This window comes from Oncorhynchus mykiss, chromosome 11 (assembly GCF_057628025.1).
Source record: "Oncorhynchus mykiss isolate SJ-2025 chromosome 11, ASM5762802v1, whole genome shotgun sequence".
In the NCBI taxonomy this organism is placed as follows: Eukaryota; Metazoa; Chordata; class Actinopteri; order Salmoniformes; family Salmonidae; genus Oncorhynchus; species Oncorhynchus mykiss.
In genome coordinates this window covers 47,696,009-47,717,098 of record NC_143032.1, presented here as the reverse complement: position 1 = coordinate 47,717,098, position 21,090 = coordinate 47,696,009, and the positions used below count along the sequence as shown (strand labels likewise).

General features: G+C 40.7%; 2 protein-coding genes across 6 annotated transcripts in view; one reads left to right on the top strand and one right to left on the bottom strand.

The window, feature by feature from the left end:
- Window positions 1-19,126, bottom strand: part of LOC110535739 (mediator of RNA polymerase II transcription subunit 27) — a 100,361-nt gene extending 81,235 nt beyond the window's left edge. Inside the window, exons 1-2 of the mRNA XM_021620957.3 lie at window positions 18,877-19,126; window positions 8,245-8,389 (exon numbers count right to left, since the gene is read on the bottom strand). Of these exons, the coding sequence (XP_021476632.1) occupies window positions 8,245-8,389; window positions 18,877-19,121 (390 nt within the window). The 5' untranslated portion in view covers window positions 19,122-19,126. The remainder of the gene's footprint in view (window positions 1-8,244; window positions 8,390-18,876) is intronic.
- A 907-nt stretch (window positions 19,127-20,033) lies between these two features.
- LOC110535738 (netrin-G2) overlaps window positions 20,034-21,090 on the top strand; it is a 60,341-nt gene continuing 59,284 nt past the window's right edge. For 2 of the 5 annotated variants that reach the window (XM_090190224.1, XM_090190223.1), the window contains exon 1: window positions 20,034-20,685. The gene's annotated coding sequence lies outside the window, so the exon portion shown is untranslated. Of the gene's footprint in view, window positions 20,801-21,090 lie in introns of all 5 variants that reach the window. The other 3 variants (XM_090190222.1, XM_090190225.1, XM_021620955.3) reach the window with 2 other exon arrangements.

Genomic DNA, 21,090 nt, shown 5'->3' with positions numbered 1-21,090 from the left:
ATAAGTGAAAAATGTACACAGCAAATAGTGATTGCCCCTTTAAAGCTGCAATATGTAACATTTTGGGCGATCCGACTAAATTCATATAGAATGTCACTCTGAAAACAAGTCTAAGAAGCGGTAGATCTGGTCTATGTGTGCCATTTCTATGCTTCCTGTTCTTAAGTTTAGTTTTTGATGTTTTGTACACCAGCTTCAGAGAGCTGAAAATACAATATTTTGGGTTATTGAAAATATATTTCACAGCGGTTTAGATGGTACAATTATTATTTTGTTTTGTTGGTTTGTTTTGTCACAAACTGAAATTAGGCCTACTATTAGAATTTTACCACACAGGAAATTGCGGAGCTATTTCTGCATATTGCACCTTTAACAAAGCAAAAAACAAACAACATTTCAGTAGCCTAAAAGCAGATCCAGTAGCATGACACAATCTAGAAGTAGTATTCAGAAAGCACTGAAGTGCTACACAGAAAGTCAAATCCACAGGAAAACACTAATAACTGACTGCATCTACATCCAAAAAGAAGTTCAACAACATTCGGAGGTCCACATGCACTGGTTACGAAGGGAAAGTACTGGTGAAATGAGACAAACTCCCATAAGAGGTGAAACTTCAGAGTGGATTTGGGTGGGTGCCCTGCCCTCTTCCCATGGCTGACAGGGGAAAAGACAGCAGAGGTATACAGCCTTAGCCGACTGATCAATAGCCGGAAAACTGCTATTGATCCACTGCTTTTAACCTCCCTTTGGCAAAGAGAGTAACACACTGTAAGGGAGACAGTATTGTGCCTTTTTGATTCATGTAGCAGACATTAACTGTTGATCAAGATCGGGTTGTCACGGAACTAAAGAGGCAACAGTTCATTGAATTTGAGTTCAAAGGCTGTTTAACAACCAATAGGACTAGCTAGCTACAATTCTTCAGTATTTTCACAGATGACAACAACGGTTCTTTGTAATATTAACAATGAGACTTTCTGGAATGGCATAGGTTACATTAAGCAAAACTTCATATTAGTGATCATTCACTGCAGCACTGTAATTGCACTCATAGCCATACGCACTAAAATGTCTCAAATGTAAAAAATTCTTCATTGACACTGCGCATTCAGAAAGTATTCAGACGCCTTAAATTTTTCCACATTTTGTTACGTTATAAAATTCTAAAATGGATTAAAAAATAAAATTACAAAAATCCCCTCAATCTACACACACAATACCCCATAATGACAAAGCAAATTTGTTGACCCCCTACCCCGGTCAACAGTTGACCCCTACACCAGTCAACTGCCCTGCACCCCCCACAGCAACTAGCCCAAGCCTCCCCATTTCACCTTCACCCAAATCCAGATAGCTGATGTTCTGAAAGAGCCGCAAAATCTGTACCCCTACAAATCAGCAGGACTAGACAATCTGGACCCTCTCTTTCTAAAATGATCTGCTGACATTGTTGCAACCCCTATTACTAGCCTGTTCAACCTCTCTTCCGTATCGTCTGAGATCCCCAAAGATTGGAAAGCTGCCGCGGTCATCCCCCTCTTCAAAAGGGGGAGACACACTAGACCCAAACTGCTACAGACCTATATCTATCCTACCCTGCCTTTCTAAGGTCTTCGAAAGCCAAGTTAACAAACAGATCACTGACGATTTCGAATCCCACCGTACCTTCTCCGCTATGCAATCTGGTTTCCGAAATAGTAATGGGTGCACCTCAGCCACGCTCAAGGTCCTAAACGATATCATAACTGCCATCGATAAAAGACAATACTGTGCAGCCGAATTCATCGAACTGGCCAAGACTTGACTCTGTCAATCACTACATTCTTATCGGCAGACTCAACAGCCTTGGTTGCTCATATGACTGCCTTCCCTGGTTCACCAACTACTTCACTGATAGAGTTCAGTGTGTCAAATTGGAGGGCCTGTTGTCCGGACCTCTGGCAGTCTCGATGGGGGTGCCACAGGGTTCAATTCTCGCGCCGACTCTCTTCTCTGTATACATCAATGATGTCCCACTGGTGTTGTTAGGCCTGAGACGAAGTCGAGTGCCGGCAAACCGTGCCAATATATCCTCCAAACACCAGCTTCGAGGACATTATCCCTTTTATACGATGGGTTACCAACATATTCAAATAATGAATGACATTTTCATTAAACACGTTATTTTGATTAATTTATTCATCCGATTTCATCCTGGTCATTCATTTTATTGGTTCGGGTTGCTAGAGACACGACCCAGTCATTCAGTCTTTTTGTTCTGTATCTATGGACGTGACCCAGTTGTTCGTTCTAAATGTTCCATTGCCATACTGGCTAGCATCTTTCTTATCCCTTGTTTGCTAGCTAGCCAACTACGGCTAACTTATAGTCACGTCAAAAAGTGCAGCCAGAATAACAGCAAAGTAGCCGCATTTGCATTTGTTTAAGCTGTTTTCTAGTAACATTTATTTGGATACATCCATAACAAATGAGCTAATGAGGAACGATTTCGCCTGGCATAGAAAATGTGCTCACTCGTCAGGACACTGTTATTCAGAGGAGCTAGCCAACAACACAGCTAACACAATCATTTCAAACTGAAGCTGGAAAGAGTGCAAACTAGCGGCACTTTGTTTCGTTTGACCTTTTTACAATTGACATTTCTTTATATAAATCCATTAAAATGGCAGCTAATTCAAGATTTCGACTGGCTGTGAAACCCTGCCTGCCTGTCTCGTCATGACACATTCATTAGTATGAGACAGCTGGAGATTGAATATTGAAACAATGTTGCAAATGTCTGAGAGACAGACAGCAATGTTTATACAAATCTCTGTTGTTGAAAACTAAACGTTAGTCTAAAGGAACTCTGAGATAATGTCTAGTTACTTTTTATAGTGGAGATTAAGTTTATAAATTGCTTGGCTGGGCTGATGTGACAGTGGATTGCTCAGTCAGATGGAACAGAGTAAATAGGCATTTTAGCCGGTGGTAACTTATGGAATATACACAGTCTGGAATATGGTTTTAATCAAATCAACATTCAGGATTAGACCCACTCATTGTATAATGTGATATAATAGGGAGGTTGGCCCACAACTAACTTCACTCTTTTCTCGCAGAGAATTTTTCTGCTACATCACAGAATTCAAATCAGCCTCCATGCGGGGGCAGTCGAGGCATTGCGACAAGGGGTTCCTGTCAAAATCCTTTTCGCTCTCGCTCGCTCAAACGCTAGGTCTAGGTCCTATTACTGCAATTTTAAACTGTACAATGCCTTCATGAAGTATTCACACCCCTTTAATTTTTCCACATTTTGTTGTGTTGCAGCTTGAATTTAAAATTGATAAAATGTAGATTTTTTTGTCACTTGCCTACACACAATACACCCGAAATGTCAAAGTGTAAATATGTTTAGGCATTTTTAAAAATTAATTAAAAAAGAAAAGCTGAAATGTCTCCCCCCTTTCAGCTCCTTTGTGATAGCAAGCCGAAATAAGTTCAGGAGTAAAAATGTGCTTAACAAGTCACGTAATAAATTGCATGGACTCACTCTGTGTGCTATAACAGTGTTTAACATGATTTTTGAATGACTACTTAATCTCTGTACCCTACACATACAGATAATTGTAAGGTCCCCAGTTGAGCAGTGAATTTCAAACACAGATTCAACCACAAAGACCAGGGAGGTTTTCCAATGCCTCACAATTGGTAGATGGGTAAAATAAAATAAAAAGCAGACATTGAATATCACTTTGAGCATGGTGAAGTTATTATTTACACTGGTGTATCAATACACCTAGTCAGTACAAAGATGCCGTCTTTCCTAACTCAGTTGCCGGAAAAGGAAACCGCTCAGAGATTTTATTATGAGGCCAATAGTGACTTTAAAAGAGTTAGAGTTTAAGGCTGTGATAGGAGAAAACTGAGGATGGATCAACAACATCATAGTTACACCACAATACTAACTTAATTGACAGAGTGAAAATAAAAAAGCCTGCGCAGAACAAAAATATTCCAAAACATACATCCTGTTTGCAACAAGACACTAAAGTAATATTGCAAAAACTGTGACAAAGCAATACACTTTTTGTCCTGAATACAAAGTATTGGATTTGCCCCAAGCATAACACATTACTGAGTACCACTCTCTATATTTCCAAGCATAGAGGTGGCTGCATCATGTTATGGGTATGCTTGTGATTGTTAAGGACTGGGGAGTTTCAGGATAAAAAAAATTACAGAATTGAGCTAAGCACAGGTAACATCCTAGAGGAAAACCTGGTTCAGTCTGCTTTCCACCAGACACTGGGAGACTAATTCACCTATCAGCAGGAAAATAACCTAAAACACAAGGCCAAATATACACTGGAGTTGCTCATCAAGAAGACTGTGAATGTTCCTGAGAGGCCGAGTTACAGTTTTGACTCAAATATGCTTGAAAACAACCTGAAAATGGTTGTCTAGCAATGATCAACAACCAATTTGACAGCCTGAATAATTTTTTGTAAGAACAATGGGCAAATGTTGCACAATCCAGGTGTGGAAAGCTCTCAGAGACTTAACCAGAAAATACCTACAGCTGTAATCGCTTCCAATGGTCATTCTAACATATATTGACTCAGGGGGTTGAATACTTTTTTTTTTTTTTCAATAGATCTTTTTTTTTTTTTTTTTTAACAAATAATTTTAAAATATATATATTTTTTGTAGATTGTTTATATATATAAAAAAAAAGACAATTAAACCCACTTTGTAACAAAATATGTAAAAAGTCAAGGGGTGTGAATACTTTGAAGGCACTGTAATTATGGTTTTTGGCGGATTGAAATCCTGTATTGTGTCACTTTATTATTTAAGCTGGTAAAGCTGTCAAGATGTTTATGCATTTGAGCCGATCCAAAGATGATTTTGCTGAGCTGAGACAATTTTCTTTGATGTGTAAATTATCCGATTACTCTTAACTTATTGGAAAAATGTAAATAAATGCAATTAACTTGTAATGTAGGCTCAGGCTGGTCACTAGATCACCCCGCAGTCATGAGGCTCGGTGCTGGAGGCGCTGCTTAGACCACTGCGCTCCGGCAGTTCACAATGCTCTAGCAAGCACTAAGAATAATGATGATTCATAGGTGTGTCGTTTTTTTAATGACTTTGTTTTAAGCCTTCCCCAAACCATAGCCCTTATTAATTCCTAAATTGTTAAACTGAGTTGTTTTTCTGTTTTAACCCTGTAACCACGTGGAATTAATACTGATGGGGAAAAAATCTATACGGTTACATATCGGGATATTATTTTTGACAATATATTGTATCGTTTTGAGATTATCACAATATCATTTTATCACTAGTTGGCTGTATCTGTACCAAAACGTTTATTTTTTCTTCATAGGTTGTTCTCTCTTTTTAAATAGGGAGTCAATTTATTTTCAGCAATTTCATTTCCTTGACTGATCAAAACTCATTTTCTCATGGGCTCTCTCATACCTCTGCAGCAGACGTATGTAAGCAATATTTTTTGGAACATCGAATCACAATAAAAAAAATCACAGTTTCGAATCGCAATACATATCGTATCGGCACCTAAGTATCGTGACAAGATCGTATCTTAAGGTCCCTGGCAATCCCCAGCCTACTGTTGCCAACCCTTAGTAAACTTTTGGGAAAAAATTGTGTTTGACCAGATACAATGATATTTTACAGTAAAAAAAAATTGACAACAGAATTTCAGCAAGCTTATAGGGAAGGACATTCAACAAGCACAGCACTTACACAAATGGCTGGTGATTGGCTGAGAGAAATTAATGAAAAAGAACATGGATAAAGAGTTACCCGTCTAACACATGGAGTGTTCTTTAATGGAAGTTTCTCTAACAAAATCCAGGTAGAATCAGGAATTCCCAAGGGCAGCTGTCTAGGCCCCTTACTTTTTTTTCAATCTTTACTAACGACATTCCACTGGCTTTGAGTAAAGCCAGTGTGTCTATGTATGTGGATGACTCAACACTTTACATGTCAGCTACCACAGCAACTGAAATGACTGCAACACTTAAAGAGCTGCAGTTAGTTTCTGAATGGGTGGCAAGGAATAAGTTAGTCCTAAATATTTCCAAAAATAAAAGCATTGTATTTGGGACTAATAATTCACTAAACCTTATACCTCAACAAAATCTTTGGAAATTGAGAAAGTTGAGGAGACTAAACTGCTTGGCGTAACCCTGGATTGTAAAGTGTCATGGTCAAAACATATTGATACAACAGTAGTTAGAATGTGGAGAAGTCTGTCCATAATAAAGCGCTGCTCTGCATTAACAGCACTATCAACAGGGCAGGTCCTACAGGCCCTAGTTTTGTCGCACCTGGACTACTGTTCAGCCGTGTGGTCGGGTGCCACAAAGAGGGACTTAGGAAAATTGCAATTGGCTCAGAACAGGGCAGCATGGCTGATCCTTGGATGTACATAGAGAGCCAACATTAATAATATGCATGTCACTCTCTCCTGGCTCAAAGTGGAGGAAAGATTGACTTCATCACTACTTGTATTTGTGAGAGGTATTGATTGACATGTTGAATGTACCGAGCTGTCTGTTTGAACTACTGACACACAGCTCGGATACCCATGCATACCCCACAAGACATGCCACCAGAGGTCTCTTCTTAGGCTAATTGAGGCTATTTTGCTGCGCTCCCCTTGCTCCCTGTCTACAACAACTCCAGTCATATGAAACGGCCTTCTCATGTAGGCAACTTAATTCCGTAACTGTAATTCCATTAGAAATCTCTCACCGCACTTGCTACACTCTGACAGTAGTGATGCTTTGATTAGAAGTATAATAGTCACATGTACAGGGTTGCAGATATAAATACAGGGTCCAGTGAAAATCTTAAACTCTGAGCTTCAACAATGCAGGTCAAAGTGAAATAAAAACAATCAATGTAATAAAAAATATAAATAAAACATATTTATATATATAAAACACTAACACGATTTACACATGGTGCTCCTGTACCGCGTCTTAGTGATGGAATTAGGGAGAACAAGCTATGGCTCGGGTGGCTTGGATCCCTGATTATCTTCTTGGCCTGCTTGCGACACCTGGTGTTGTAGGTGTCCTGGACAGCAGTCCGTGTGTACCCAATGGTGCGTTCGGCTGAGCGTACCACCCTCTGTAGTGCCTTGCGGTCGGCAGCGGCGGAGTTGCCATACCAGGCTGCGCTCAATGGTGCTCCTGTAGAACACTGTGAGGGCCCTCTAAGAAAATAGTACTATGACTATGGGTGGGTGAACCGGAATGGAGAGCTTGAATTTCTTTCTCAGCTCCAACTTCAGACAATCGAGTCAAAAAACACAATATGCCAATTAGAAGCGTATTTTTGTGTGTTTTAGGGTACTTTTTCATACCACAATACTTTGACCTCAAATTGTGTGCATGGTACGCTAAATTTGTGCAGGTTGGCAAGTCTGTAAAAGTTTAGGCACAAGCGTGTCAGCTACAGGAATGGGTGCCATCTGTGTAACAGCACAAACCGTCATTCTGTTACCAAACTTTGAATCTGCACTGTTCTTCAAGTAAATGTGTTTTTGTAGAGTTTTCTGTGGAAATTGTAAAAAGCAGTCCTTGAGTATAGTGGTATGGTTTGTTTAACTTAAAATCTTTGTTATTTTGTTTGACAAACATTTTAAAGCAACAAATCTGAGTCTCAGCATCACTCCCATTTCCAATATCCTATATGATGACCTTACAAACAATGGGAGAAGTGGAATCATAGCTTGATACATACAGTATAGGCTAATGTCTATTACGATATACCGTGCATCTGCATTTTATTTCAAATCCATCTTTACCTTACCTGTTATTTAAGACTTCCAGCATATGCTTTAAAAACTGAATCATTTCCATCATTTAGACAGTTATTTAGAGAGTTGCGACAATGGGGTGGTCAGAGATGCTGCACTGGGGGCATATTGTTCACGTAACTAATGCAGCCTGTCATTGTAGGTTTTGAGCTAATACACTGGAAGCGTATCCCCCAGGAAACAGAAGCTAAACTTTATCATGTGTTTACCATGCGTCAATTTGGATCAAACAAATAATGTTAACGATGGGAGTGGCTTCACATTGAAATCCAGGGAAATTGTCCACAAGATTCCAATCTTTGACACATGAAACTGCATTGCAGAAAATACACTATGCCCTAGAATTGAATTCTGGCCTCCATAGTATTGTTTCCCTTGTAGCCCAGTAGAAAAGCATGGCCTACCTTGTTAGACCACTTGTATGCCTGAAGGAGCTGACTGTACAGCGGGGTCTTGTCCTGAACTGGGTCCAGACTCAACAGGCCACTGTTGTGAAGGGGATGACTCTCTGAAGGTCTGCCAACCAGGGTACTGAGGCGTTCCAATTCACTACATAAGTACATAGAATAGCAGCTGTTAGAATAGGCTTCTATTTCCCTTCAATACAAGCATGGGCAATTCTGATTGGGGTGGGGGCCACAAAAAAATCTGAACTCATTATGGGGGGGGGGGGGCCGCAGTGGATTGCAGGTCTTTGGTACCCACATCCATACCCACATGCAGTCAGAGCCTAGCATTTTGCTACCCCCACATTTGTATTTTTTACAGCTAATTTCCTGCTATTCTACACATTTTGCCATTTGGTGGAGAGAAGTGTTTGCAGTTTTTAATATATGTGATTGAGATTGACTACCCTGTTCGGTTTTTCGACCATGATTACTACAAATGTAGATATCCGGACGTTAGATTTACTAACCAATCTCAGAAATGTGGGCTAATTGAGTGTGTGTTTGTGTGTGTGTGTGTGGGGGGGCTCCCATCCCTGCTTTAAAACATCCAATTTCTTTCTTATTTTGTATTTATTCTTGAACCAGAAAGGTCACATTGCAGATTTCTCTCTTTTACAAGTGAGCCCTGGCCAAGAAAGCAGCATATAGTAAACACAACATAAAACACAACATAAAACATAACAATGAATGGAAGTTAACAGCACAAAGCCCATAAGAGAGCATAAAAGAGCAGGTTTAAAAACATGTGCAATTTGTGGTCAGCAGGCCTATAATCTGTCAATAAACATTATCAAATCAGATTAAAATAATCTAGTTTCCAAGATGTATTCCAAGACGATGGGCCAGCTGCCCTAAAATGGCCTTATAGACAAACATGTACTATAAGGATGGCCATCCTGCTAACTGATATAAGGTACAGTGATGTTTAAGAGGTCTTGTGTTTGTTACAAATCTAACTACAGCATGGTAGTGTTTCTAGTGTGTGCAGGTAAAACCATGGGGCATTCATGTAAAGAATATATTTTGACACATCTGTCTTTTCTAGCTTGAAATAAAACTTTTCCTAAAGAAAAAGCCCAGATTAAGTTGAAGCTTTTTAATGAGCTGTTGAATGTGGGGTTTAAAATACAGAGCTTCATCAAGGTGAAATCCCAAGTACTTGTATGAGGACACCACCTCTATTGGCTAGTTTGAGTGAGTATCTGAGGCAGAGTAGGGGGTTGCTTTGAGCGGAAAAAGGTTGATGGACAACAAACGCTTCCTACAATTTGAGAAATGCCTTAACTAGTGCGAGATCAGTCCTATAGATAGTGTATATGCAGATGACACGGAGTATACAAAACATTAGGAACATCTGCTCTTTCCATGAAATAGGCTGACCAGGTGAAAGCTATGATCCCTTATTGATCTCACTTGTTATATCCACTTCAAATCAGTGTAGATGAAGTGGAGGAGACATGTTAAAGAAGGATTTTTATGTCTTGAGAAAATTAAGACATGGACTGTGTATATGTGCCATTCAGAGGGTGAATGAGCAAGACAAAAGTTAAGTGCCTTTGAAGGGGGTATGGTAGGTGCCAGGCACACCGGTTTTAGTGTGTCAACTCCTGTGATTTTCACGCCAACAGTTTCCTGTGTGTATCAAGAATAGTCTACCATGCAAAGGGCATCCAGGCAACTTGACACAATTGTGGGAAGCATTGGCGTCAACATGGGCCAGCATCCCTGTGGAACGCATTTGACATTTGTACATTCCCTATCCCGATGAATTGAGGCTGTTCTGATGGCAAATGGGGTTGCAACTCAATATTAGGAAGGTGTTCCTAATGCTTTGTACATTCAGTGTAGATGTACCTTTTCATTAGATATTTTTTCACACCAGTCATGAATAATGAACAATAATGGCCCAAGAATGGAACCCTGCGGCACTCAAGTATTTAAAGAAAGCTTGTCAGAAGTCAGAAGTCAGGCCATCAACCTGTTCACATTGTGATGTACAGTGGGGCAAAAAAGTATTTAGCCAGCCAACAATTGTGCAAGTTCTCCCATTTAAAAAGATGAGAGAGGCCTGTAATTTTCATCATAGGTACAAAAGAAAATCCAGAAAATCAAATTGTAGGATTTTTAATGAAATTATTTGCAAATTATGGTGGAAAATAAGTATTTGGTCACTAACAAAAGTTTATCTCAATACTTTGTTATATACCCTTTGTTGGCAATGACAGAGGTCAAACGTTTTCAGTAAGTCTTCACACACTGTTGCTGGTATTTTGGCCCATTTCTCCATGCAGATCTCCTCTAGAGCAGCGATGTTTTGGGGCTGTTGCTGGGCAACACGGACTTTCAACTCCCTCCAAAGATTCTCTATGGGGTTTGAGATCTGGAGACTGGCTAGGCCACTCCAGGACCTTGAAATGCTTCAACGAAGCCACTCCTTCGTTGCCCGGGCGGTGTGTTTGGGATCATTGTCATGCTGAAAGACCCAGCCACGTTTCATCTTCAATGCCCTTGCTGATGGAAGGAGGTTTTCACTCAAAATCTCACGATACATGGCCCCATTCATTCTTTCCTTTACACGGATCAGTCGTCCTGGTCCCTTTGCAGAAAAACAGCCCCAAAGCATGATGTTTCCACCCCCATGCTTCACAGTAGGTATGGTGTTCTTTGGATGCAACTCCGCATTCTTTGTCCTCCAAACACAACGTGTTGAGTTTTTACCAAAAAGTTCAATTTTAGTTTCATTTGACCATATGACATTCTCCCAATCTTCTTCTGGATCATCCAAATGCTCTCTAGCAAACTTCAGACTGGCCTGGACATGTACTGGCTTAAGCAGGGGGACACGTCTGGCACTGCAGGATTTGAGTCCCTGGCGGCGTAGTGTGTGGATGTTGTCTCACTCATCAATGGCTGTGCGAAGTTGCTGGATATTGGCGGGAACTGGAGCACGCTGTCGTACACGTCGATCGAGAGCATCCCAAACATGCTCAATGGGTGACGTGTCCGAGTATGCAAGCCATGGAAGAACTGGGACATTTTCAACTTTCAGGAATTGTGTACAGATCCTTGTGACATGGGGCAGTGCATTATCATGCTGAAACATGAGGTGATGGCGGCGAATGAATTGCACGACCATGGGCCTCAGGACCTCGTCACGGTGCATTCAAATTGCCATCGATAAAATGCTATTGTGTTTGTTGTCCATAGCTTATGTCTGCACATACTATAACCCCACCGCCACCATGGGGGACTCTGTTCACAACATTGACATAAGCAAACTGCTCGCCCACACGATGCCATACACGCCGTCTATCATCTGCCGGGTACAGTTGAAACCGGGATTTATCCATGAAGAGCACACTTCTCCAGCATGCCAATGGCAATCGAAGGGGAGCATTTGCCCACTGAAGTCGGTTACGATGCAAATTGTAGTCAGGTCAAGACCATGGTGAGGATGACGAGCATGCAGATGAGCTTCCCTGAGACGGCTTCTGACAGAATGCGCATAAATTCTTTAGTTATACAAACCCACTGTTTCATCAGCTGTCCGGGTGGCTGGTCTCAGATGATCCCGAAGGTGAAGAAGCCGGATGTGGAGGTCCTGGGCTAGTGTGGTTGCACATGGTCTTGGATTGTGAGGCCAGTTGGATGTACTGCCAAATTCTCTAAAACTACGTTGGAGGCGGACTATGGTAGAGAAATTACTTCTCTGACAACAGCAGTGTTGGACAGTTAGTATGCCAATTGCACGCTCCCTCAAAACTAGAGATATCTTTGGGATTGTGTTGTATGACAAAACTGCACATTTTAGAGCGGCCTTTTATTGTCCCCAGCACATGATGCACCTGTGTAGGGTTACAAAGGGTTATAAACTCTGGAATTTGTGTTTGTCCACCCACCTCTTGAGGATTGACCACAAGTTCTCAATGGGATTAAGGTTTTCCTGTCCATTGACCCAAAATATCTATACTTTGTTCCCCGAACCACTTAGTTATCACTTTTTCCTTATGGCAAGGTGCTCCATCATGCTGGAAAAGGAATTGTTCGTCACCAAACTGTTCCTGGATGGTTGGGAGAAGTTGCTCTCAGAGGATGTGTTGGTACCATTCTTTATTCATGGCTGTGTTCTTAGGCAAAATTGTGAGTGAGCCCGCTCCCTTGGCTGAGAAGCAACCTCACACATGAATGGTTTCAGGATTCTTTACTGTTGGCTTGACACAGGACTGATGGTAGCGCTCACCTTGTCTTCTCCGGACAAGCTTTTTCCGGATGCCCCAAACAATCGGAAAGGGGAATCATCAGAGAAAATGACTTTACCCCAGTCCTCAGCAGTCCAATCCCTGTACCTTTTGCAGAATATCAGTCTGTCCATGATGTTTTTCCTGGAGAGAAGTGGATTCTTTGCTGCCCTTCTTGACACCAGGCCATCCTCCAAAAGTCATTCCTGAGCAAGCTCTGTACTGGTGGTGCCCCGATCCCGCAGCTGAATCAACTTTAGGAGACGGTCCTGGCGCTTGCTGGACTTTCTTGGGCGCCCTGAAGCCATCTTCACAACGATTGAACCACTCTCCTTGAAGTTCTTGATGATCCGATAAATGGTTGATTTAGGTGCAATCTTACCGGCAGCAATATCCTTGCCTGTGAAGCCCTTTTTGTGCAAAGCAATGATGATGGCACGTGTTTCCTTGCAGGTAACCATGGTTGACAGAGGAAGAACAATAATTCGTAACCATGGTTGACAGAGGAATAACAATAATTCCAAGCACCACCCTCCCTTTGAAGCTTCCAGTTTGTTATTCGAACTCAATCAGCATGACAGAGTGATCTCCAGCCTTGCCCTCGTCAACACTCACACCTGTGTTAACGAGAGAATCACTGACATGATGTCACCTGGTCCTTTTGTGGCAGGGCTGAAATGCAGTGGAAAAGTTTTGGGGGGATTCAGTTCATTTGAATGGCAAAGAGGGACTTTGCAATTAATTGCAATTCACGTGATCACTCTTCATAACATTCTGGAGTATATGCAAACTGCCTTCATACAAACTGAGGAAGAAGACTTTGTGAAAATTAATATTTGTGTCATTCTCAAAACTTTTGGCTATGACTGTACAGCTGATTCTCAAGATCTTGCACACTAATGAGATGCTATTGAGCCCACACTACTACACTGTCTGAGCTAAGGACTACATGCTTTCTGGTAAGTTTTGATTACAATACTGGGTGGGGTGAATATATTTTATCTGACATACATTACTTTTTTGTTAACTAGTAAATAGCCTACAGCAAAGTGTGTTTAAATCATTTATAACAATTTCTGCTAGATAGTTTTTTCTACCACGTGTGTTTTAGCTTGCTTGAAACTGCTAACTCAGGAGAGTTAATTCACCTGTTTCCATACATGTTTCATTTTAAAACATTTATCTTACAAAGGAGTTGTCTAATCTAACTGCTTAACTTCTTGGTGACAGGGGGCAGTATTTTCACGTCCGGATGAAATGCATGCCCAAATTCAACTGCCTGCTACTCAACCCCAGAAAATAAGATATGCATGTTATTAATATATTTGAATATAAAACACTCTGAAGTTTCTAAAACTGTTTGAATCATGTCTGTTAGTATAACAGAACTTATTTAGCAGGCGAAACCCCGAGGTCAAACCATTCAGATTTTTGTTTTGAGGTCACTCTTTTCAATGAGTTTTCATTGGGAATCCAGATTTCTAAGGGACCTTCTCGCAGTTCCTATCGCTTCCACTGGATGTCAACAGTCTTTAGAAATTGGTTGAGGTTATTCCTTTGTGTAATGAAGAAGTACGGCCATCTTGAACGAGGGCGCGTGACCAGAAAGCTAGCTATAGTTTGTTTTCTTCCTGTATTGAACACAGATCATCCAGTCTTCAATTTTATCAATTATTAACGTTACAAAATACCTAAAGTTGTATTACAAAAGTAGTTTGAAATGTTTTGGCAAAGTTTACAGGTAACTTTTGAGATAATTTGTAGTCACGTTGCGCAAGTTGGAACCGGTGTTTTTCTGGATCAAACGTGCCAAATAAATGGACATTATGGATATATATCGACGGAATTAATCGAACAAAAATAACATTTGTGATGTTTAATCGACATATTGGAGTGCCAACAAAAGAAGCTTGTCAAAGGTAAGACATTAATTATATTTTTATTTCTGCGTTTTGTGTCGCGCCTGCAGGGTTGAAATATGGTTTCTCTCTTTGTTTACGGAGGTGCTATCCTCAGATAATAGCATCGTTTGCTTTTGCCTAAAAGCCTTTTTGAAATCTGACATGTTGGCTGGATTCACAACAAGGGTAGCTTTAATTTGCTATCTTGATTTAATGAAAGTTTGATTTTTATAGTAATTTATTTGAATTTGGCCTCTGCATTTTCCCTGACCTTTGGCCAGGTGGGTCCACAAATCCCAGAGAGGTTAACTATTTATCTGTACATGGAATTGTATTTGTTGTTTTTTTGACTCATTTTTATTCTAATCTTTACTGGAAAATGCCACGGGCACTATCTGGATGTGTGATGACATTTCACTGCAGCTAATGTAGAAGGAAAAGCTGTGTACATTTGCAAATACTGTGCCAAATCATATGTGAAGAATGCAAACAAAATGCAAAATCATCTGGACAAGAGCATAAAGTTCCCTCAGAACAAGCAACCTCTGACAAACGTCCCTCTACTCCTATTCGAGGTGAAAATGATGAATCCGACACCTTATTGATAGCAACAGCTCATGGTCCTCCTGGAATCAGAAGGTTTTGACTCAATAGAGGAACATAGTCAGAGAAATGCTGATTAATGTTTTGCTCGAGCTGTGTATGTAACTGGTTCACCTCTGATGCTCACAGACAATGTGTATTGAACTGAAGGCAGTCATCATTTATCTTGGACCACAGAAGGTATTTGCATGAAGGCCGCTTGGTCTAAAGTGGAGGAGTCCTACCCTCACATCACACCCATTGGCTGTGCTGCTCATGCATTGAATCTGCTCCTCAGGGACATCATGTAACTGACAACAATAGATACACTCTACAAGAGAGCCAAGGAAATGGTTAGGTATGTGAAGGGTCATCAAGTTGTAGCAGAAATCTACCTCACCAAGCAAAGTGAGAAGAATAGAGCACCACATTGAAGCTGCCCAGCAACACCCATTGGGGTGGTGTTGTCATCATGTTTGACAGTCTCCTGGAGGGAAAGGAGTCTCTCCAAGAAATGGCCATATCACAGTCTGCCGATATAGACAGCCCCATCAAGAGGATCCTCCTGGGTGATGTATTTTGGGAGAGTGTGGTAAGCAGCCTGAAAATCCTGAAACCTATAGTAGTAGCCATTGCACGGCTTGCGGGAGACAGTGCCATCCTGTCTGATGTTCAGACTCTGCTTGCAGATGTAAGAGAAGAAATCCGTACTGCCCTGCCCACTTCACTGTTGCTCCAAGCAGAGGAAACTGCAGTTCTGAAATACATCAAAAAGCTTGAAGACTTCTGCCTGAAGCCCATACACAGCGTACATGTTGGACCCCAAGTATGCTGGCAAGAGCATCCTGTCTGGTGCAGAGATCAACAAGGCCTATGTGTCTCGCCACCATGGCCTGGATGAGGGCAGTTCTTGGCAGTCTGGCGAAATACACTTCCAAGCAAGGGCATTGGGATGGAGATGTAATATGGCAGTCGTGCCAACATATCTCATCAGCCACCTGGTGGAAGGGACTTAGTGGATCTGAGGCTCTTTCCCATGTTGCCTCCATCATCCTCCAAATCCCACCAACATCAGCCGCCTCAGAGCGCAACTGGTCCTTGTTTGGGAAACCACACACCAAAGCACGCAAAAGGCTGACCAATAAAAGGGTTGAAAAATGTAGGCTTTTTGAGCCTGACAACAAGCCATCCTCAACAAGGTTGGAAAGTGACAGTAAAGATGAGGCCTCAGAGTCTGATGTTCAAGAGGTGGACATTGAGGAGGTCCAGGGAGAAGACATGGGAGCCTGAGAGGAAGACAATCAAAGCTTTAGTTTGTAGACTAATTTTACAGATGTTGAAAATGTTTTTTGGAGATGCAATGGATCATTGGGGATCATTCAATATTCCCTTTCTTTTGTTGTCCAGTGATATCATCCCATGTGAAGAGTCAACTAATTTAATTAAAGTTAAATTCGTGACTAAATAGTATTTTTTAATTATTGGAAGGCTTTAATCATTTGCAATTATGTCTACTCATTAGAGGTAAAAGGTTTATGTTTCTGTCTCCATATTATATGGTAAATATAGCCAATGCAAAAAATATCCACAATAGTATTAATATGACATTTGCATATATTTCTGTTAATTCCCATATATTCCTATTCCCACCTTTGAATATTCCCCAAAATGTGGAACCCTACACCTGTTTAATGATCATGCTCTTTAATCAGCTTCTTGATACGGTGCCTTGCAAAAGTATTCATCCCCCTTGGCGTTTTTCCTATTTTATTGCATTACAACCTGTAATTTAAATGGATATTTATTTGGATTTAATGTAATGGACACACACAAAATAGTCAAAATTGGTGAATTAAAAATAAAAATAAATATTAACAAAAATTCTACAAAAAATTGAAAAGTGGTGCATGCATTCGTATTCACCCCTTTGCTATGAAGCCCCTAAATAAGATCTGGTGCAATGAATTACCTTCAGAAGTCACATAGTTAAATAACATCCACCTGTGTGCAATCTAAGTATCACATGATCTCAGTATATATACAGCTGTTCTGAAAGGCCCCAGAGTCTGCAACACCACTTAGCAAGGGGCACCACCAAGCTAGCGGCACCATGAAGACCAGTGAGCTATCAAAACAGGTCAGCGACAAAGTTGTGGAGAAGTACAGAGAAGGGTTGGGTTATAAAAAAAAGATCAAACTTTGAACATCCCACAGAGTACCATTGAATACATTATTTAAAAAATTGAAAGAATATGGCACCAAAACAAACCTGCCAAGAGTGGGCCACCCACAAACTCATGGACCATTTAATCAGAGGCAACAAAGAGACCAAAGATAACCCTGCAGGAGCTGCAAAGCTCCACAGCAGAGATTGGAATATCTGTCCATAGGAACACTTTAAGACATACACTCCACATAGCTGGGCTTTACGGAAGACTGGCCAGGAAAAGCCATTGCTTAAAGGAAAAAAATAAGCAAACGCATTTGGTGTTCGCCAAAAGGCATGTAGGAGACTCCCCAGACATATGGAAGACGGTACTCTGGTCAGATGAGACTAAAATTGAGCTTTTTGGACATCAAGGAAAACGCTATGTCTGGCGCAAACCCAACACCTCATCACCCTGAGAACACCATCCACACAGTGAAGCGTGTTGGTGGCAGCATCATGCTGGGGGGATGTTTTTCATCGTCAGGGACTGGGAAACTGGTAAGGGATGGATGGCGCTAAATACAGGGAAATTCTTGCGGGAAACCTGTTTCAGTCTTCCAGAGATTTGAGACTGGAACAGAGGTTCACCTTCCAGCAGGACAATGACCCTAGGCATACTGCTAAAGCAACACTAGTGGTTTAAGGGGAACATTTAAATGGCCTAGTCAAAGCCCAGACCTCAATACAATTGAGAATCTGTGGTATGACTTAGATTGCTGTACACCAGCAGAACCCATCAAACTTGAAGGAGCTGGAGCAGTTTTGCCTTGAAGAATGGCCAAAAATCCCAGTGGCTAGATGTGCCGAGCTTATAGAGACATACCACAAGAGACTTGCCGCTGTAATTGATGCAAAATGTGGCTCTACAAAGTATTGCATTTTTGGGGGTGAATAGTTATGCACGCTCAAGTTCTGTTTTGGCTTATTTCTTGTTTGTTCCACAAAAAATATTTAGCATTTTCAAAGTGTTTAACTCAAACGATACAAACTCCCCCCAAAAATAAATTTTAATTCCAGGTTGTAAGGAAACAAAATAGGAAAAAGCCACTGTATGCCACACCTGTCAGGTGGATGGATTATCTTGAGAAATGCTAAATAACAGGGATGTAAAAAAAAAAGTGTATGCACAATTTGAGAGAAGATTTGTGCATATGGAACAATTCTGGGTTATTTTATTTCAGCTCATGAAACATGGGACCAACACTTTGTTGCGTTTATATTTTTGTTCAGTGTAGAAAAAAACTTTTTTGCAGCATTGAGGCACGTTAGACCATTCCTTCTGGGAGTTCAACTTTTGCTTTCACATCAAAGTAATGTGAACTTAGCTAGCTACACGTTTCACAATTTTAAATACATTCAAAATAGAGGTGCCTACAAGAATGGCAGTATGTTTTATTGTTTTGCTAGCTAACGTTAGTTGCTATGACAAATTTCACTTGCGCGCGCACACTTTATTTAGCAATGGTCTGTATAAGCTAGGCTAACGTTGCGCACACACACCATTTACACTTCAGCTAAGTCATGGATACTAGCTAGTTGGAAATAACCTTTTAGTTAGATAACATTCATTCCTCACGCCTATCTAGCACACTAACTTGTGTGTTTAAAACAAAGATTTACCTAGCTAACGTTAGCACTTAACGTTACAGCTACTCACTTCAAGTCGCGATTCACAGACTGCAGGTTATCTTGAAACTCGGTAATAAAAACCTTTTCGCGTCCTTCGAGGGTTTCTTTGTTTTTCATCCCATCTTTCAGAGAGTCAAAAACCCTTGTTACACTTGAACGAAGTGCCTGAATAGCACTTATTGCTTGAGAAAATGCTTCTAAATTCACACCAACGTTCATTGCGTCCGCCATTTTTTTCGCACGCTGAGATGAACGTCGCATAAACACCGTCATCGAGATGCAGTGCGTAGCAAGGGAAATGTAGTTCACGCTTTCCGTGCCTGCTGTCTTCTCATTTGCTCACTGCCAGTATATTCAACTACTTCTTAAATCATTTTTAACTACCTTTTATATTGCTGTCTACAAACATTGTGCATTGTCAGTGTCCGTGTCTGTCTGTGACAATAATTTGGCCTCGGATGACCTATAGAAATGTGGAGGCTGTTTACACCCATTGGTCTGTGTGGCCACGCATCGGGACCATGGACAGCTCAACTTAGTGTTCTTCCATGGGAAGCCCCCTTAGGCTTTGATGTTGTTACTTCAAATACACCCATCCAAAAGTTGCAAATTAAGGGTTTTGGCTGCTTTTTAAAAATGTGTTTTTACTATCCAGCTTAATCCAGCTTAATTGGGTATTAAGTAGGCTAATGTAATTGTCAACAATGTAAATAGCATAAGTTAGTTTGTTAAAATTATACATATAAAAAATATATAGCCAATTTTATAGGCTATATATGCAATATATGTTTTGCTCAGAACTTGAGTAGCCAAATTAAAATCAACCACGGGCCAAATTTGCCACAAGGCTCCCTGTTGGGGATTGGTTGTGGTAGATTTTATTTGGCCACCCAAGTTATCTGAGCTATGTATATATCCTATAAATTGGCTATATATTTTTTCTATGTATCATTTTCACTGTAAAATCACCACGAAATCAGCTCAAATGGATTTTAACTTTGGAAATCCGTTCCCAATTATTCCCACGCATCAATAGAGACATGTGCGATCGTGTCCCAATGTAATCAAGGTTTGAAATTATTCTGTTTTTGTCAAATACTATATCTGTTTGGTATTCTTGCAGTCAATTTGCAGTGTACACATTTTTATTTATAACTATGTTCTGACCGCTGACCATCCGCTCAAGAGAAACCGTTACAAAATTGGGGACGCCTGCACTGTGTTGAAGATGCATGCGCTATGCTTTAAGGGCCATATAGGAACTTCAAGTTGTTTAACTGTTAAACAGTGTTGTGTTAGCCTATTGCTTAGCGAAAACTAGAGATCCTTATGTCTGCCTTGAGTGATTTTTGAGCTGCTCCTTTAAGCAGGACGGGTAGCCCGATCGGCTCATGGGGTGGTTATATTTCTGACCGGTAAAAGTTGCGTACCTGCTTCACACACACGTAGTTTGCAAATCAGATACTGATAGCTAAATGTGGAAACGAGAAGAGAGCAGGAGAACAATGGCAGGAGGGAATTTATGAAATAAGCGAGTGTGTTTATGCATAGGGGAAAGTGAGGTCGAGAGAGAGAGAGAGCGAGTTCTTTCCTTCTGCCCTTGAGCGCCTAGGACAAAACCGAAATCGCAAAAAGTAACGGAACATTAATTGAGGCAGTACCACTTCTGGAAAAAGTATTGAAATATAATATATTTCGAACAAGAAGTCAACTATTGTGCGTACGGGATGTATGGGATACCATCCTAACGCACTGCTTTCCTCAAAGTATAAAAACAGAAGGGAAACAAACAGAAGGGGAGAGCATCTCATCTAATCCTCTTACAGAAGGGAATACGGTAACGTTAAGCTTTATTTCAACGACGAACCAATGCTGAGGCTTTTGAATGCTGATAACACTTTTGCAAAGGATGCACCCATGACAGAATGATCAAATTTTCCCGGAGCAATTTGGTAAGTGTTCGAGTTCCACCGTGAACATAGAGGATAGTAACTGTTGTAACCGTGCACCTTCAAAATTGTATAGGACTATAATGCTTATAATCTTGCAACCAGTGACTTGCTACAGTTGTTTCTTATAATCAACCATTATAGCCTACATTTGAAGGCAGCATTAGGCTACACACTTCAGAGAATTTCAGAGGTTTGGAAAGAGCATCAACGTAAAGAACATCAGTTGTCCACATTATAGGACAAGTCCAAACATGATACCATTTGATCAAATTAGTTATTTTTATTTGCCA